The sequence below is a fragment of the Muscardinus avellanarius genome, assembly GCF_963383645.1.
Source record: "Muscardinus avellanarius genome assembly, chromosome: 9".
Classification (NCBI taxonomy): domain Eukaryota; kingdom Metazoa; phylum Chordata; class Mammalia; order Rodentia; family Gliridae; genus Muscardinus; species Muscardinus avellanarius.
The window spans coordinates 94262041-94279991 of record NC_137795.1 but is presented as its reverse complement, the minus strand read 5'-3'; the positions used below and the strand labels follow the sequence as shown (position 1 = coordinate 94279991).

Genomic DNA, 17951 nt, shown 5'->3' with positions numbered 1-17951 from the left:
AGTTGCACCAAGCCCTAACCCAAAATAATAAATGTGGCCAGGAGTTTATGAAAGAGAAGATCCCATATACGTACCTCTGATAACAAGAACCTTTCCGGAAGCCTGCCAGGTCCACATCTGTGCAAAGGGCATCGCACCCATAACCTTGCATGAAAAGTTGCAAGGGCAACTGCCCAGCAGCCACGTATTTACTCTGGACTGAGTATATACTGCTTTTGATGCTTGTAGCCGAGGATTATTAACTCAAGATAAATTTCTTAATTTTCATTTTGCCTTTGAAAACTTTCCCTGCCCTCAACCTTAAACACCCACTTGGTTTACTCAAATGCCTGTATATTCTGTAATGTCCGGTCCCAGATAAACCTATTACTCTTTGGAGAAGCTTTCGCGGGTGTTGACAGCTCCCTATGTGTCACTCACAAAGTCATTCATACATTTCCCATCAGCGAAACTGGCCAGAGGTTTTTCTGCTCACTTCCATTCTCTGTAATGCAGCTTACAAAAGACTGAAAGAGACTTCCTGTTGCAGGACAGGGCTGGGCTGGGCTGGGTGCTGGCCCCTCCCCCTGCAGCTAGAGCCAGCCTCCCCAGCAGGGACATAAAACATCCCTTCACCAGGCTCAGGACAGCTCCCGCCGGCTTGACTGCATCTGCACCAGCCATGGCCACCTTTGTGCAGCTCAGCAACAAAGCCAAGATGCCCATTGTGGGTCTGGGCACCTGGCAGGTAAATCTGAACTCGTGGACGCCAGCTTTCTTCCTGCGTTGTTGGGCATTTTCTCCTTTCTGCCTTTAGTCAGGCTGGGGTTTGGAGAGGTGAGATTCAGCCCTAAAACAGAACTTGAATTGCTTTTCTTTCTCAGTGCTGATGCAGGCTACAAAGCTTCAAGGCTAGCTTTTCTCGAAGGTAGGTGCTTTGCTAGAAGTCACCAAGATTCAAGCAGGCATGAGACTTAATTAAAAAAAAAAAATAGGCAGTTGCTCTCTTAGCAGTCTGCTTCTTTAATTTTTGTTTACTTTTAGTGTGTGTGCATTTGTGTGTGTGTGTGTGTGTGTGTGTGTGTGTGTGTGTTTCTCACTGGGAATTGAAACCAGGATCATTTTGTCTCTGAGCTATACCCCAGCCTTATTTTTTATTTTAAAACAATAATTTAGGCTGGGCGTGGTGGCGCACACTTGTAATCCCCGCGCTTGGGAGGCGGAGACGGGAGGATCGCGCAGGTTCAAAGCCAGCTGCGCTGGCTTAAGAGACCCTGTTTCCAAATAAAAATATAAAATAGGTCTGAGAGTGTAGCCTGGAGATAGAAGGGCTTCCAGGAACCCCAGTACCACAAAATAAATAAATACATAAAATAAAACAATAATTTACTAAGTTAGCAAGTCACTAAGCTATTAAGGGCCCCATTATGCTGATAAGGCCCTCCTGACCCAGCTTCCTCTAGGGCAGCGCCACCCTTGCTAGTTCCCAGGAGCCGTCTTGGGAATCCTCCTCTCCCATCCCTCTTGGTCCATCCCTCAGTGGAGGAGTCCTCCTCCTCTGACTCCTTTCTCTTTTGCACCGTCTTTCTCATCTCGGCCTGCTATTTCTTTTCTTTTTCCTGGGGGCACAAAAGAAAATCTATTCTTATAAGGTTTTCTATTTCTCCTTTTTTTTGTAACAATATAACTGTAACAGGTTGCTATGTTGCCGTGGGTTCTTGTTCTTAACTAGTTTAGAAAAAATAGCCAGAACTGTGCTGCTGCAGGTTTAAGCTAAATTTTACTATTACAAGGTCAAAAAGGAGGGACAAGCAAATAAATGACCGCATCAGAGGTGATGCGGCAGAGTGTCTTGAAAGTAAGACACTGAAGTCTCTGAGCACATAGCATTTTTCCAAGAATTCATTATATCCTGCTTAGCCAATAGTCCTCTTTTCCCACAAAAGTGGGTTGGGGCCCCTTGGTTATCTGTGCTGTGTGAGCCTTTTCTGTAAGCCTTCTTTGTTTATCCTCACAGAAACAGACATGTGTGACATCACTGATCAAAATGTGTTACTCGGTTGTCAATGTTGGGGACTGTATGATAGAAGCCCTCTTCTTAAAATTTAAAGCATTTATTTTCACTTTTTTTTTTTTTTTTTTTTTTGCAGTTAGTGGGGATGGAACCCAGGGGCATTCTACCTCCAAGCGACACTCCCTATTTTTTTTTATTCTTTATTTTGAAACAGGGTCTCACTGAGTTGCAAAAGGCCTCACTAAGGAGCTGAGGCTGTCAATGAACTGTGATCCTCCTGTCTCAGCCTCCCAAATGCTGGGATTACAAGCGTGCGCCACCATGTCTGACATATTTTCACTTATGTCCTTGGTGAGTTCTCAGGTTTTTCTTATCTTTATCTGCCAGAAGTTACTTACTATGTTGAAAATTTGTTTTATAATAAAAAAAAGACACAGAAATATAGTCTTTCAAAGTATAGAGGTTTGGGGGCTATAACTATTTTGTGTTATTAATAATTAATATTGGGCCAATATGGCTTGCTTTTTTATCTTTTACCTTTAACTTAAGTGTTGTGAGAGTCTGTATAATTCTTTTTCTAAGTACAGGCATCTGTAAATTCAGCACTCAGTGTTTGGTTGAGCTAACAGCCAACTTTTAGCTGACCAAGGTCAACCTTGGCTGCAGCTCTTGCCTGAAAGTTTAGAGACAGAAAACGGATTTTACTGTTCTGCCTAAGTATTAAAGCTTGTTCTTATTAGCAGTTAATATTGCCCTTATTAACAATCAATACAGGCTGAATCGCCATCAAGAACCAGGAAGTTTGTGTTCTCATGTACATTCCTGAGCCACCCCAGTGGGCAGATCAATGCCCACTTGATCCAGTTTCAGCCTCTGTTTGAACAGCACAATTTGCCCCAATTCCATCTCCAGTGAATTCATTCATCCTGGATAAATTTAGCAGAAATTAATGTTGTTTTATTAAACTGAAGATTTTTTGAATCCAGGTACATTTTTCCATTTTAGCAGGAATTTAATTTCAAAAGTAGCTGGAAGGATTATGAGGGGAGTTGTTTTCCAGATATGTGGGTAGTATAATTTTAAAATATATTCAGTGAATCTGTGAGGGTGGGGGCCATAGTAGTTGGGAGTGAAGTGTTTCCCCACCCCCACTGTTGTTTGGCTTGGCTCCTTTAGACCAGAATATGGTACATCTAATGATATTTCTTTTATTTTTCCCGGGGGCACAAACTATAAGAAAAACTATTCTTATAAGGTTTTCTGTCGCAGACCAGCTCAGTCTAATTGGGGCGCGAGTCCACTCGCGGTCTAGAACCTCAGCAAAGATGGGGAAGGATTAGAGTGAAGTACTGCAGCCTCTTATCTGCAGCGATTCTTTCCCTTCTAGGAACTAAGAGTTCCTAGTGACGGCGCTCTCAAGAAAGAATCTGATATGGACAAAGGCTTCTTGAGCCAATGACAGTTTATTACAGGAACCCAGAAAAATTTATACCCTTCACCAGTGAGATTAGTAATAGGAGAAAAAAGAAAAGGGGCGTAATCACAGCAAAACAATAGTGAATTACATGCAAACAAAGTAAATGACTAGTCCAGCATTTAGGAGATTAACTCCGGATTTTTCTTCCGATATTGCAGCAGAGCAGGTCCAAAGGGTAACTTCCAGAGGAAATACAGGCGCGCCCAAGGCCCAGGGCTTGGAGAATACGCCTTCTCATGGAATCTTCTTTTGCTTTCTTTTTTGAAGTTTCCATCTATATCCATATGACAAGCATGGGGAGATGTGGCGGTCCAGGGAGATGCGATGGGAGTCTCTCAGATCTCATCCGCTTTGCCTTCTGAAGTCTGAAAGCTTACAAAAACTCACAACACAGCTTGGCAAATAAGACACCACAAACAACACTGTGAAGTTCTTGGATTTAGTTGTCAGATGTATTTCCTTAACTGCTGAACACTCTTCTTTAGACAACAAGCCTATTAAAAGCCTATTCATCTTTAATAATCCATTTCCCTGTCACAAACCCTCTGCAACCTGCCTCTAACTTTCTAATTCCTTTCTTTCCCAGTTGGGACGTTCTTATGATAAGCCCTTCTTCATGCAAAAATGCTTTTCTTACTCTTACGGTATTTCCTTTCCTTCATACATATATATTTAGAACATCTGTCCTTTATTTTGTCATATTCATTTTCTAACCATGCGGCCAGTCTCTCTGGGAATGCTCATACTGGGCGTAAAAGTCAACAATCTTTTTCCTTCGGCTCTATTGTATTTGGGCAACTAAGTTGTTCATCAACTAAATTGCTTTGAAGTCACACACAAAGTTTTATTTTCTTTGTCTCTAGACAGGATCTCAAGGGTAAACAGAGTTACCTTAAACTGAGCTACCGGTTACTGGAGTTAATGGCTTAACCTAAGTTAGTGATAGGAATGAGGGTCGGAGACCATTTGTGATTGCTGCAGCTGGAATGCTTATCACAGCATCTGAGTTCTGGCCAGTTTTTTCATTACTATTGAGCAAAGCCAAGGGCATTTAGACAAATTATTAGAGAATTTATTTCCACAGACTCAATTTCTTTCATAGTCCTGATCTTATACCAACGGAGCAATTCATGTGGGGAGTTAAAAGAATACTAGAAGAATAATAGTTATGCAAGAATATCTAAAAGTGGAGAGTACTTTCGGCCAGCGACCACACCTTCTCTCGGGGCTGTTTCTCACTTTGAGATTCTGCCTATGGACTGCATGAATAATAATAATGCAGATGCCGAGAGGGCGTGGCTTTTGCTGGTATCTGCAGTTTTCTATTTCTCCTTTTTTGTAACAATATAATTAATGAGTTGCATTATATTGCATTATATTTCTGAAAAAATATATAATGATTGCTCTACTAATGCTAAGTATTAGGTAATGTTCTCAAATTTTACATTCATTGGGGTAAGTAACCAACACAAGAACTTCGTGAGGCCGGAGCTATTATTATTCCTATTTTGCAGGCAAAATTTAGAGAGATTGAGTAATCAGCTTAGGCACTCAACCCTGCTATGCGGAAAAGCTTGAATTCATTCTGTAATGACCATTGCCTTTACCTGTATCATCATTGGGGGTCTGAAATCGCTCTGAGTGGCTTCAGAATCTAGTGTCCAATCTAGTTTATATAGTACTGCAGTGGGCTGGCTGGTACAGTAGCGGCAGAGTGCCTTGAAAACAAGACACTGAAGTCTCTGAGCACATAGCATTTTTCCAGAATTAGCAAATACCAATAATCCCAGGTACTCAGGAGGCGGAGACAGGAGGATTGCAAATTCTGGGAAACTTAAGGAGATCCTGTCTCAAAATTAAAAACAAAAAAAATCCAAAAAAAGCAGGGGGTGTTGCTCAGTGTTAAGTGCCCCTGGTCACCTAACTGCAAAAAAAAAAAGTTCAGGCCAGACATGGTGGCACGCCTGTAATCCTAGTACTTTTAAGGCTGAGACAGGAAAATTGCAGGTTCCAGGTCAACCTTAGCAACTTATCAAGACCCTGTTTATAAAAAAAAATAAAAATAAAAATAAAAATTTTGCAAAAGGACTGGGGTTCTAGCTCAGATATAGAATGCCCCTGGGTTCAATCATCAGTACCACCAAGAAAAAAAAAAAAGTACAATTCTTCCCAGATGTGACCCAACTGAGACCCAGTGAGGTCTTGGTTTGGAGGAAGCGGGCCGTGCCCAGCCCACTGTTGGAGCCGTGGGGTAAAGTGTCTGATGGGCTTTCCTGTCACCTTTCAGTCTCCCCCCAACAAAGTCAAGGAGGCCGTGAAGGCGGCCATTGATGCAGGATACCGCCATATAGACTGTGCCTATGCCTACGAGAACGAGAATGAGGTGGGAGAAGCCATCCAGGAGAAGATCCGAGAGAAGGTTGTGAAGAGGGAGGACCTGTTCATCGTCAGCAAGGTACGCGGGGCCGTGCGGGGGAGTCTGGGCTTCCGCACCAGATGTGGTCAGCACCAAGGACTCCACCAGCCTTCCCTACGCACCTGCATTTGCCCCGGCCTCTTCTTCTCTGCCTCTGACATCACTGCACACACACAGCCACAGCAGGCCGGGCTCAGTGGTGCGCACCTCGAATCCCAGAGACTCGGGAGGCCGAGGCAGGAAGATCGCAAGTTCATGGCCATCTGAGCAAAGGGGCAAACCCCGTCTCAGAATAGGAGACGAGAAGGGCTGGGTGTAGGTTGGTGTTAGAGCAGCCTGGGTTTGAGCCCCAGTACTGCCCACATATCAAGCCTCCACACCAGTGTTGGTATGTGGAGGATGCTGCATAGGCCCTCTTCCTTGAAGCTGGCTTGCATACAGTAGAGAGGCTCCAACGAGCCACCCTTGGTCCCTGTTTCCAGCTAGTGGGATCCACCTTCCCATGCTGTCAGAGGTGGACCCTGAAGCCTTCTGTTCAGCATGGTGGTCTCAGTGGTGATGACTCTGAGAATCTCAGTGAGGGGTATTTTGGGAAAGAGTGGGAACATTTTTATTATCTTATATGGGTTTCTTTTTAATTTAATTTATTTATTTTTTAATAATTACTTAATAAGAATTTATTTGAGTTAAAAACCAAGTGTGGTGGCACAAGCCTGTAATCACAGTAATGAAAGGCTTAGACAAGAGGATTGCAGGTTGGAGGCCAGCCTCAGCAATTTAGCAAGCTCTCAGCACCCCAGCAAGACCCTGTTTCAAAACAAACAAAAAGGGCTGGGAGTGTAGCTCAGAGGTAGAAGGTCCCTGAGATCAATCTCCAGTAAGACACACATGCATACACAGAAATCAACAGAATGCTAAGCATGTTTTAAAAAATCAACTAACTTGCCAGGCACCGTGGCGCGCACTTGTAATCCCCGCGCTTGGGAGGCTGAGACAGGAGGATTGCACAGGTTTGAAGCAACCTCAGCTACTTAGTGAGGCTCTTAGCAACTTAGTGAGACCCTCTTTTCAAATAAAGTAGAAAATAGGTCTGGGAGTATAGCCTGGAAGTAGAAAAGCCCCTGGGTTCCATCCCCAGTACCACCAAATAATAATAATAATTAATAATAATAATAATAATAATAACAACAACAACTTCCCTGAACACTTAAGAAGTACGATGGGCTCCTGAGAGCCCGGCTGCACCCTGGATGGAGTGTCTCCCTGACCTGGTGGAACAGCCTGTGGTCGGGTCCTAGTAGCGCAGCAGCTGCGCGGGGTGAAGGGCGAGGAGAGAGGACCGGTGCAGCGGGCCAGTCCTCCTCTCCATCCCGACGCCTCGCTGTTGTTCTCCCAGCTCTGGTGCACCTTCTTCGAGAGGAAGTACCTGAAGGAAGCCTTTCAGAAGACCCTCAAGGACCTGAAACTGGACTACCTGGACCTCTACCTGATTCACTGGCCGCAGGGATTTCAGGTTTGAGCTGCTGCCGCGCAGGGCGGCATGTGTGTGTGTGTGGGGCTGCAGCAGGAGTTCTTGTGCACACAGGAGGGCGCTGATGGGGAGGGGGGCTAAGGCTACTCGGGGCCACAGAGGTGGCGTGTTGCTTAGGTTTCCTTGTGCTTGAGTCTGCGAGAAACTATGAGATCTGCTGGCTCGCAGAAGCTGCGACATGTTACCTTTGCTTGATTTCATGCCCAAGGTAACTCTTAGGGCATTATCGTCTACCATTATATCAGGGTTCACCCCTTCAGGTAAGCAAAGCACACCCTGGGCGTGGCATCTTGGAGAAAGGCCCAAGCTTAGTGATATTGTCAGAAAGCCATTCCTCACTGCAGAAACAATATTTTATGGCGGAGGCTCAGCTCCTGCCTGCTCCCAAGAACTCCCAGCCTCTCCCTCATGATTAGCGAGGGCCACAATGGAGCATCGTACCATGATGGGGCATCATGCCCAACTCCAGGCTTCTAGAAGTTATAAAAATAAAAGTTGATTAATATCTTTCCCAGAAACCCACACCCTTGAGATCTAACCCTTGTCTAGTGACTTTGAAATTAAAGCTTGCCCCAAGTTTATATGGGGTCTGAGTATATGAGCTTAATATCCACAGTGATAAGGATGGCTTCATGGATTTAAAATCAATTCAGCAGATTCTAAAATATAAAGATTTACATAGCATAGCTGGGTGTGGTATCACACACCTGTAACCCCAGTATTTGGAGGGCTGAGACAGGAGGATCACAGAGTTGAAAGCAACCTCAGTAATTTAGCCAGAGCCTCAAAAAGTTATCAGGACACTATTTTGGAAATTAAAAAAAAAAAAAGAAAAAGGACAGGAGTATATATAGCTCAGAGGTAGAATGCCTCTGGCTTCAATCCCCAGCACCCCTTTAAAAAAACCAAAAAACTAAAATAAAAGGTAGCATAGTTAATATAGAGATTTTCTAAAAAATTAATGTCTACCATGTCTTCAGAGCTTGAAAGCCACAGTGTGCCAATGTGGGTAGTTAGTATGAATCGGGCCTGGATTTTGTTTAAGAGAAAGAAATACCTATGTGCAGATTCTAGTTAAGCTTTTTGTTCTCCTTTCCAGCCAGAGAAGGGCTTATTCCCCACCGATGAGAAAGGCAATTTCCTCATCAGCAAATGGACGTTCCTGGATGCCTGGGAGGTAGGTTCTGGTTTCTCTAAGTGTGCTGGGAGAGAAAACTTCCCTTCTGTCAGCCATGAGACCCCCCCTGGTGTGAAGGCGCCCATGTGCCTTGTGCCTATTAACACTGCGTTCTCCAGCTCTTCTTCCTCCTTCCTCGTCGGCTTTGGATGTGGGGTCCATCTGACACCATTTACATGTTCAGAGCTAAGAGCGAATCCTCAAATGAGAAGAGAAATGTAATGCACCCCATGACATCAGGGTGATGCACGTGCTGTTCTGAACCCAGGGGGAGGAACTTGGAACAGGTGCTTTGGTCTTGGTTTACAAGTATTAGCCAAGTAACCTGGGGTACATTATTTAACTCTTTTAAGCCTCAGTCTCTTCATTTAAAAATATTATGATGCACATTAATAACAGATCTTTAAGGATATGGTAAAGATTAAGACGGTCAACATTTCAGAAACTTTAATCACAGAGCCTGTTTAATTACCAGCCCTATTAGGGAGTGTTACTTGGCCCATTTACAGATTTAAATCTAAGACCTAGAAAAGCTGGTGACTTGTTATGCATGGCAAGCGCGTGGCTTTGGACCCAGGGCCCAGGCCTGTCTGACTCATGAGTTCCACCGCAGTGGTCTTTAACCCAGTGCTTGGCACACGGTGAATAGATTTCTAACTGTCAGGAAGCACGAGAGCCCTGCTTCTGAGGTTAAATAACGACCTGACTCCCATGATTCCTGTTCAAATTGGAATGCAGGCATGGACGTTTTCCTGGTGATGTGTTTCATAAACCTAGGCTCCTCTTGCAAATGCTCATGGAGAACTAAGCAAATGAACAGGTCATGAATGAAGAGGGACAGAACGACTCCGAGAATTAATTGTCCTGAGTTTGATTGTGATTTTTCTACTTCAAAATATAGTGGCCCCATCTTTCCCAAAGAGCTTGGAATTGATATGAGTAAATTATTTAAAAGTTTTAGCCATGAGCACACACAGCATTCTTGCTGCTCTGAACTTGAACTCGTCTTGCTGCCGGTTAGCAGTAACAAACTTAGATAACAGAACTGACATGATATCCAAGGGAAAGAATAAGGAACAGAAAATCGATCATCAGAGCCAGGCGCAGCCTCAGCAAGTAATGACTCTCAGTAACATAGTGAGACCTTGTTTTAAAATGAAGAATAAAATAGGACTGGGAGTATGGTTTGGAGGTAGAATGCCCCTGTGTTCGTGAGCATGAGACTATCTATAGAAGTAAATCATATAATCTTAGGGATATCTTAGGATGGTACCAACTTGTCATACGTATCCACACCTTCTTTTATATAAGTAAATATAAGTCTATACACCATGTGACAACACTCACGAATTTATTAGCTGTGAGCTGGTTAGGCCCACACACTCGAGGAGAGAGGGTTCCACTACAAGTTTAAATATGCGGGCTATTTTTTTAGATTTGCTTTAATGACCACACCAGGCATTACCCTACTACATAGTCTAAATACTTGTTTGATATAGTCACTAAATAAAGTGACTAAGTCTGAATCTCCTATAAAAGATATTTTTTCTTTGCTAATAGCAAAATAGTAGCCAGAAAAAGCAACTTAAATCCCAGTACTTAACTATAAAAAAAAAAACCTATTTCTTTTCCTGCCATGAACCGCATCTTTTCAGAGAAAAATTCGGGACTGATAATTTAATGACAATATAATGGTTTAGGTGCATGGTCTCAAAATGAAATTTATGGAAAGGCTTAAAAGGTAGCTTAAAATTTCAGCAATCATTTTTGTGTTGAATGGTATACATTAACTGGATAGGTTGGCTCTGACATATACATTACCCTGTAGAACATGACCTGCTAAATAGCTTAGTAATAATTCATTGACACGTGTGAAGATTACATGTCTAATGTTCTTTCCACATTATATTTTGCTCTAGCTCTGATGACAGTTCTGTATTATTATTTTCTAAAAACTAAGTATTGAATCCAGGGGAATTCTACCTTTGAGCTACACACACATTTCTATGTTATTTTTTGTTTTGTTATTTTGAAACAGAACCTCCCACAAGTACTAGGATTTCAGATGTGCGCTATCACATTCAGAAAAAAAAATTTCTTTTAATATTTTAGCTAACCATACTGCCTGGATTTTGTTTTAATTATTTGTTTCTCCTAACTCAGGGGAGGACTAAATCAAACCAGCATCCACATGGTTCCTCTAGTTTTTCACAAAAGGTATTTCTTTTTCTATGGCAGGTCATGGAGGAGCTGGTGGACGAGGGGCTGGTAAAGGCCCTCGGTGTCTCCAACTTCAACCATTTGCAGATTGAGAGGATCTTGAACAAGCCAGGACTGAAACATAAACCAATGGTTAATCAGGTAACCAATTCTGTTTAATGAACAGGTCTTGTTCTATTCGTGTGTGTGTGTGTGTGTGTGTGTGTGTGTGTGTGTGGTAATAGGGATTGAACTCACTGAAGATGGATATTTCCAAGCTGCACTTCCAGCCCCTTTTACTTTTTTTAAATTTTAAAACAGGGTCTCACACCAGGCATGGTGGTGCACGCTTGTAATCCCAGCATTTGGGAGACTGAGACAGAAGGATCACGGTTCAAGGACAGCCTCAGCTACTTAGTGAGGCCCTTTGCAACTCAGTGAGGCCCGGTTTCAAAATAAAGAATAAAAAGTAGGTCTGGAGGCAGGTAGCTCTCAGGTAGAATGCCCCTGGGATCCATCCCCAGTACTGTAAAAACCAAACCAAACAAAACAAAAGCCAGGGTCTCGCTAGGATGCTGAAAGTCTCACTAATTTGCTGAGATGGGCTTCAAACCTGAGGTCCTCCTGTCTTAACCTCCAAAATACTGGGATTATAGGCATGTACCACGACTATCTGCTGCACTATTACTTTTTATAATTTGGGGGCAAGCTCAATGCTATGTACTGAATTTCATCTCAGGGGTTGATAATCAGAGTGTTTTGGGAGAGGTGAGGATGAATCTCCTGGTCCGCTTTAACCAGTCCCTCCACTGGGCACTGTTTTACTGATGGTCTTTTTGTGTGTAGAAGTCCCCATGAGCCACTCAAACAAAACAAAACAGGACGACTCCCTCATAATGAGATCGTTCCCACTTGCAGATCGAGTGTCACCCATACCACAGCCAGAAGAAGCTGATCGAGTACTGCCAGTCCAAGAACATCGTTGTCACTGCCTACAGCCCCCTGGGCTCTCCGGGTAGACCGGGGTGAGGCTCCTGAGTGGCGGGTCTTTCTCTTAATACCCTTAAAAATATTATTTTTATAAGCTGGTTACGTTTAGTATGAATCTGAAAGATACCAGAAAGTAAACCATGTTGTTAAGGCAGTATTTTGGCACACTTAAATGGGATTACACTGGGGGAATAAAAATGAAAATAAGAACAAATCAGCAGCCTGCCTGACCCTCTTTGAATACCTGAGTTCAGCCACTCCATGCTGGACCCGCCTTTGCAAGGTGCTGGGGCCCGGAGCCCGTGGATGGGCCCTGAGAACAGCGAAACGCTTCCCTGTCTTCCTGCCCATCTCACAGATGGAGAAGGCTGTGGTGTCCCCCTTCAGTCTGTCCTTGGAGTGATGCTCATAGTAACCATGGTGATTATTCACACTAGCCATCTCTCTGCCCTTAGGGCCAAGTCAGAGGACCCTGAACTCCTGGAGGAACCCAAGGTTAAGGAGATTGCTGCAAAGTACAAAAAAACCCCGGGCCAGGTACAGTGTGCGCGCGCGCGCGCACGCTCTCTCTCTCTCTCTCTCTCTCTCTGTGTGTTTTATTTGACAATCCATTCTTCCAGTCTTGTGTTTCATGCCTGTGTTGTCTTCATTGACACACTGGAGGAGAAAAATAATACAGGATAAAACCTCCTAAAGCACTTCCTTTGGAGTCTGTGAGGCCTTCAGGAACCACAGTGGGTTTTCATGAAACAAGGCTGTGACAAAGTACATGAGTAAATCAACCTGCAGGGAGAAAGGTTGGTCTTGGTTCTGAGTGTTAACGTTCCAGTCCATGGCCACTTGGACTAGTGGATTTGGGCATGGGTGGGGCGGGCAGGGTAGAGCAAGCTTCTGGCAGATGGGAAGGAGAGACAGAGACTGAAATTGAAGGCAAAACATGCCCTCAAGGCATTCCCCCACTGACCTACTTCTTCCAGTAAAGTTTCTGCCACCTCCAAGTAGGGCGCCCAGCAGGGGCTACACCCTGGGGACCTTTCAGATCCAGCTCTACCGCAAAGACAGCCGCTGGCAGCTCTCTGCACCACCCTCTAGCTGAGCCACCAAAGGTGCCTTTGGGGTCAGAGGCCATCTGTCCTCATCGCAGCCTCATGACCCCAAGCCACCGTCCTCCGTCCTGGACCAGGAAAGCCCAGGTTGCTGCTGGCCAGGGAGACAGGAGGAGGACGGGAAAGGGGCTCACGGTTAAATGCTCCGTCACTATTAGCTGCTGCAGCTGAGGCCACAGCCAGCTGCTGAGCGCTCAGTGTCCTGTCACTGGACACTGGAAGGGTCCCTGGAGATCATGGAGACTTGAGGTCCCCTTTCTGCGCAGGTTCTGATCCGGTTCCACATCGAGAGAAATGTGGTCGTGATCCCCAAGTCGGTGACCCCGGCGCGCATCGTCGAGAACTTCCAGGTAAGCCCAGGCTGGTCATTGGTCCTCGTGGAGGGAGGGCAGGGGACTCTCCCACTGGTTTCTCATCCTCTTCCAGTATTACTGGTGGGTCCTGCCCTCTTCCTATCATTCTCAACTATTTATTTATTTATTTATTTATTTAGGTATTGGATTGAATCCAGGGGCCTTCTCCTTCCAAGATATACCCCCGGACGTTTTAAATTTTAATAGTGTCTTGTAAGATTGCTGAGGGCCTTGCTAAGTTGCTGAGTCTGGCCTCGAACCTGCGATCCTCCTGCCAGAGTCTCCCAAGTACTGTGATCATAGGCCTGTGCCTCCATGCCTGGCTACCTTCTCAAGTCTTAGGCCTGGGAATTGGCCTCAGTAGGTCTAAGATGAACGGCCCCACAGGCCAAGGCTGTGCTGGAGCAGAGACCTGCGAAGCCCCCTGAGATCTGAGCATGGCTGTTCTCATGTCCCTGAGGTGATTCTTGGTGGCTCTCAAGCAGTTGGGACAGGAACAAACACAAGAGCAGACTTTACTGGCCTAACGCCCTCCTCTTAGCCACAGAGGAGGTCTGGGCTGTGCTCAAAGACCTCTCCTTCTGGAAAGACCCCAGGAACCAGGAACATGACTGAGGTCTCGAGCCTACCAGCCTAATGTTCCTCCTTTTGGAAGACAAAGCCCTATGCCTACTGCAGTCTTAGCCGGATGTGGTGGCGCACGTTTGTAATCCCAGCATTTGGGAGGCTGAGACAAGAGGATCCCGGTTCACAGCCAGCCTCAGCTACTTATTGAGGCCCTTTGCAACTCAGTGAGACCCTGTTTCAAAATTAAGAATAAAAAATCGAACTGGGCGTTTACCTCAGAGGTAGAATGACCCTGGGTTCCAACCCCAATACTGCCAAACAAATAATAATAATAATAATAATAATAATAATAATAATAATAAAAATATATATATATATATAATTTCTGCAATTTCTGTATAGTTCTAATTTAGAGAACAAATGTGTCTAGTGGATACAATGAGAGAAAGTTCTGTGACCAGTTTGTGCTGTGGCTTTGAACTTTCTCCTCGCTAGAATATCCAGGGACCTCCAATCCCACCAGGAACTTTTTGGCCGAGGCTATTTTGGACTCTCACTTTTCCAGGTCTTCGACTTCAAGTTGAGTAAGGAGGATATGGCAGCCTTGCTCAGCTTAAACACAAACTGGAGTCTCACTCTCAGTCTCCTGTCCGGGTAAGTCGCACAGACACAACTAGGAGAATCATCAAGTTTTCTAAGATGTTACAGGGTTAGTTGTAAGGACTGGAGGCAGGTGTGATGTCTTGGTTTCTAGAACTATTTTCTGTGTGTGTGCATGCGTGTGTGTGTGTGTGTGTGTGTGTGTGTGTGTGTGTGTGTTTGGGCTTTAAGAGACCTGCACTGACTTCTGCATCCCGAGACCCGAGGAAGGCCATCATGATACCCAGGGGAGATGACCACGAGTGGACCTTGGGTGATGGAGGAGATGAGGAGTCATGGATTCTGGACATGTCGGGAAAACAGAGCCAATCAAACTTACTAATATACTGGGAACCAAAGATGGCTCTGAGGTTTTGTGCTTTTGTTTTACTTTTGCCTGAGCAACCCAAGATTGGAGTTGCCCCGAGGGGGAGGAAATTAGGGGTTTGGTCCGAGGCCTGTTTGGATGCCCAGCAGTCATCCTCGAGGCAAATGGAGAGCTGCACCTGTCCATGGAGACATGGCTTAGTGGGTGCAGGAGTAATTTCTCTAGCTTCTGAGTTGCTGAGGCTTAATTAATTAATCAATGAATATGTTGTGGTGCCAGGGATTGAACCCAGGGGCATTCTACCACCGAGCCACACCCCAGCTCTGTTGTATATTTTTACTTGGGAGCAGTACCTCACTAAGTTGCTGAGGCTGGCCTTGAACCTGCAATCCTCCTGTGTCAGTCTTCCAAGTACTGAGATTAGAAGCAGGGACCACCATGCCTGGCTTTCCCTGGCTTCTAATCCACTGGTAACACCTCTACTACTTACTAATTATCTTTGTGGCTTTGGGTAAGTTTTGCAACTTGTCAAGTTGGTTTCTGTTGACTCAATATGTCCAGAATCTTTGGCAAAGTAAGGATGATAATACTACTTAGAATAAACAGCCACTCAATATTAGCTTAGACGGTGCCAGCGATCCTAGGCTCCTTGCCTGTGTTATTACCTCATTTAAATCCCATCACACCACCAGGTGTGATTCTGACGCCATCCCCATCCCCAGGGTGTGAGGATGAACAGTGTCTCTGAGGCTCTCCAGGCTACTGTGGCCTTTTGCAGCGGCCTGCCTGCCTTTCTCAAGAGCCTCCTGCAATCTGAAGGCCCAGGCCGAGCCCTGCTTGGTTCTCAGTAGGCTTGGTGGGGAGAGGCTGAGAGCACCAGCAGTGGCAGAGGGCAGCAGGGAGGAGGCTGTGTCTGCTGGGGCGCTCTCTATGCTTGTCCCTCTGCTTTCTGCAGACAGTCGCACTTGCCCGAGTATCCCTTCAATGCCGAATACTGAGTCTCCTCCTGAGATGGCCTGGCCGACTCTCTCTACATGGAGGCGAAGAGGAGCACTCCCTGGAGCCCTGCTGCAGCCAGGCTTGTCTGAAGTCCTGCCGGGCTGGCCTTGTGTACTCTATCTAGGCAAGGTTTTACAGGCTTTTCCCCCTGATTTGATCTGATCAAATATTTGTCAAACACCAGGAACTCTGTAACCTTGAGGATGAGAGATTAAAAGAATAAAACATGACAATGGCAACCAGCCTTCCTGAGAGTTTGTTCTGTGTGACAGTTGGAAGTGCTCTGCATCCAGGTGAATTCAGGAAGCCTGTGCTCTAGACCACCGGGTAAGAAGTGGCTGAGCCAGTTTCAAGGCAGGGCAGGCGCTGCAGAGCCCCAGGTGATGGCTCCCTCTCCCCCCAGTCTCCCCTGGCCTGGCCCTGCCCTCTCTCTGCCCCTCCCGGTCCTTGCCCTCCCACTTCACCGTGAATGCCCTCACGCCCGGGTAAGGCCAGTGGGTAGAGAGTGGAATCCACTGGCGCCGCTCTCCTTGGGAGAGAGGGAGGCGTCCCTGGGGTGGGTGGGAAGGAGTGAGTCTGAACGAGAGAAACACTGACCATTGCTCGTCATCTGCAACTCTCATGTCTTTCCTATGGCATTTTATCTTGTGAAATATTCCAGTTACATAGAAATGTACAGAAAAGAACACAGCATAAGGCTCCTCACTTCCAAATTTAGCAGATGCTAATAGCTGCTACATTTGCTTCAGGTAAATTTTTTCTTGGCACTGAATCAAACCCAGGGGCATTTTTCATTTGAGCTACACCTCCAGCCCTTTTATGTTTTTTTTTTTTTATTTTGAAACAGGGGCTCACTAATTTCCCGAGGGTCTCCCTAAGTTGCTGAGGCTGGCCTCTAACATGGGATCCTTCTGTCTAGCCTCCCCACATACTAGGATTACAAGAATGTACCACTGTACCCAGCTTAAAATTTTCTAATTCTTTAAAAAAAAAAAAAGTTGCAGCTTGAGTGCTGGGAATTAAACCCAGGGCCTCATGCTTGCCAAGCCAGAGCTCTACTACTAAGCCACACCCCGTTATCAACATGGCCATTGGTTGAGGTCAAGCTGTACTTCTCCCACCCCCACTCTTGACTCCCTCCCCAGAGTTAATGCCCATCCTAAATCTGAGTCACTTCATCCGCTGTTGGTCTGTGCCTGAGAGCTCTGCATGGATTTCCTGCCCTGCCCTTCCTTATTCTGCCTGAGGCTGGAGGGGGAGGTCTACCTGTACACCTCCAGGCCCCCTAGTCAGATGGCTTCCCTTGGGTTTGCTCAGCTGCAGGCACTGTCAGGAGATTCTGGAGGAAGGAGAAATCCAGGTACCTTCACTTTCTTTCTCCAAAAGAAATTAATAATTCCCCTGTGGTCCCCGCTCTTGCCCGGCAGCGTCTACCTTGATTCTGTTTCCTGCCGGATGCTGCAGCTTCTTGGATTAGGAAACACCACTTCCTCCTCTGCCCTCCATCCTCAGGGGCAGTGGCAGCCTCCGGCTCCTGGTGACTCCTGCCTTCTGCCTCTCCCTCTTAGGATTTCAGCTCTTCCTTCGCCCGCGGGAGCACTGATAAATTAATATGCAGTGTTCAAAAATCAGCGTGGGTCTGGACTGATACACGGATACACTTCCATCCACATTTATCTGTGCAACTGTAAACAATCTATGAGATTGCTTGGAGATACATAAAATGTATGAAAATTACAAATACAAAATAATTTCAAACCAGGACCCAGAGATATTTCCTTAGTGAGCATTTTGTGAGAATTTTTTTCTCCTGTGTTTATAATTATGATATTCTTGATAAAAAGTATACGTTATAGAATTAAAAGGTTGGGTTTCACTGGGTGTGGGGGCGGGGGCAAATGTCTGTAATCCCAGTATTTAAGAAGCTGAAACAGAATAAGCGAAAGTTAAGGGCCAGCCTCAGCAACATGGTAAGACTCTTAGCAACCTAGCAAGACTGTTTCAAAAGAAAAAAGAAAAAGGGCAGTTTGCACTTCAGAGAGAGAATGCCCCTGAGTTCAATCCCCAGTATCACACTCACGCATGCACCCACACATGTGCAAAATAGGTTGAGTTTCAACTAATTTTATGTATGGTTTTGTTTGTCTCACTTGATTTTAGTTAAACAGAGATAAAT

The 17951-nt window shown here is 45.3% G+C and overlaps 1 protein-coding gene across 1 annotated transcript; it reads left to right on the top strand.

Moving 5' to 3' along the window:
- Positions 1-661: 661 nt before the first annotated feature.
- Positions 662-15774, top strand: LOC308266846 (aldose reductase-related protein 2-like; the record flags this gene model as incomplete). Its single annotated transcript, XM_080701235.1, has 10 exons — positions 662-727; positions 5758-5925; positions 7283-7399; positions 8517-8594; positions 10833-10955; positions 11712-11818; positions 12239-12320; positions 13156-13239; positions 14375-14463; positions 15732-15774. The coding sequence occupies 10 exons, from the start codon at positions 662-664 to the stop codon at positions 15772-15774; spliced, it is 957 nt and encodes a 318-aa protein (XP_080557361.1).
- Between the last annotated feature and the right edge of the window lie 2177 nt (positions 15775-17951).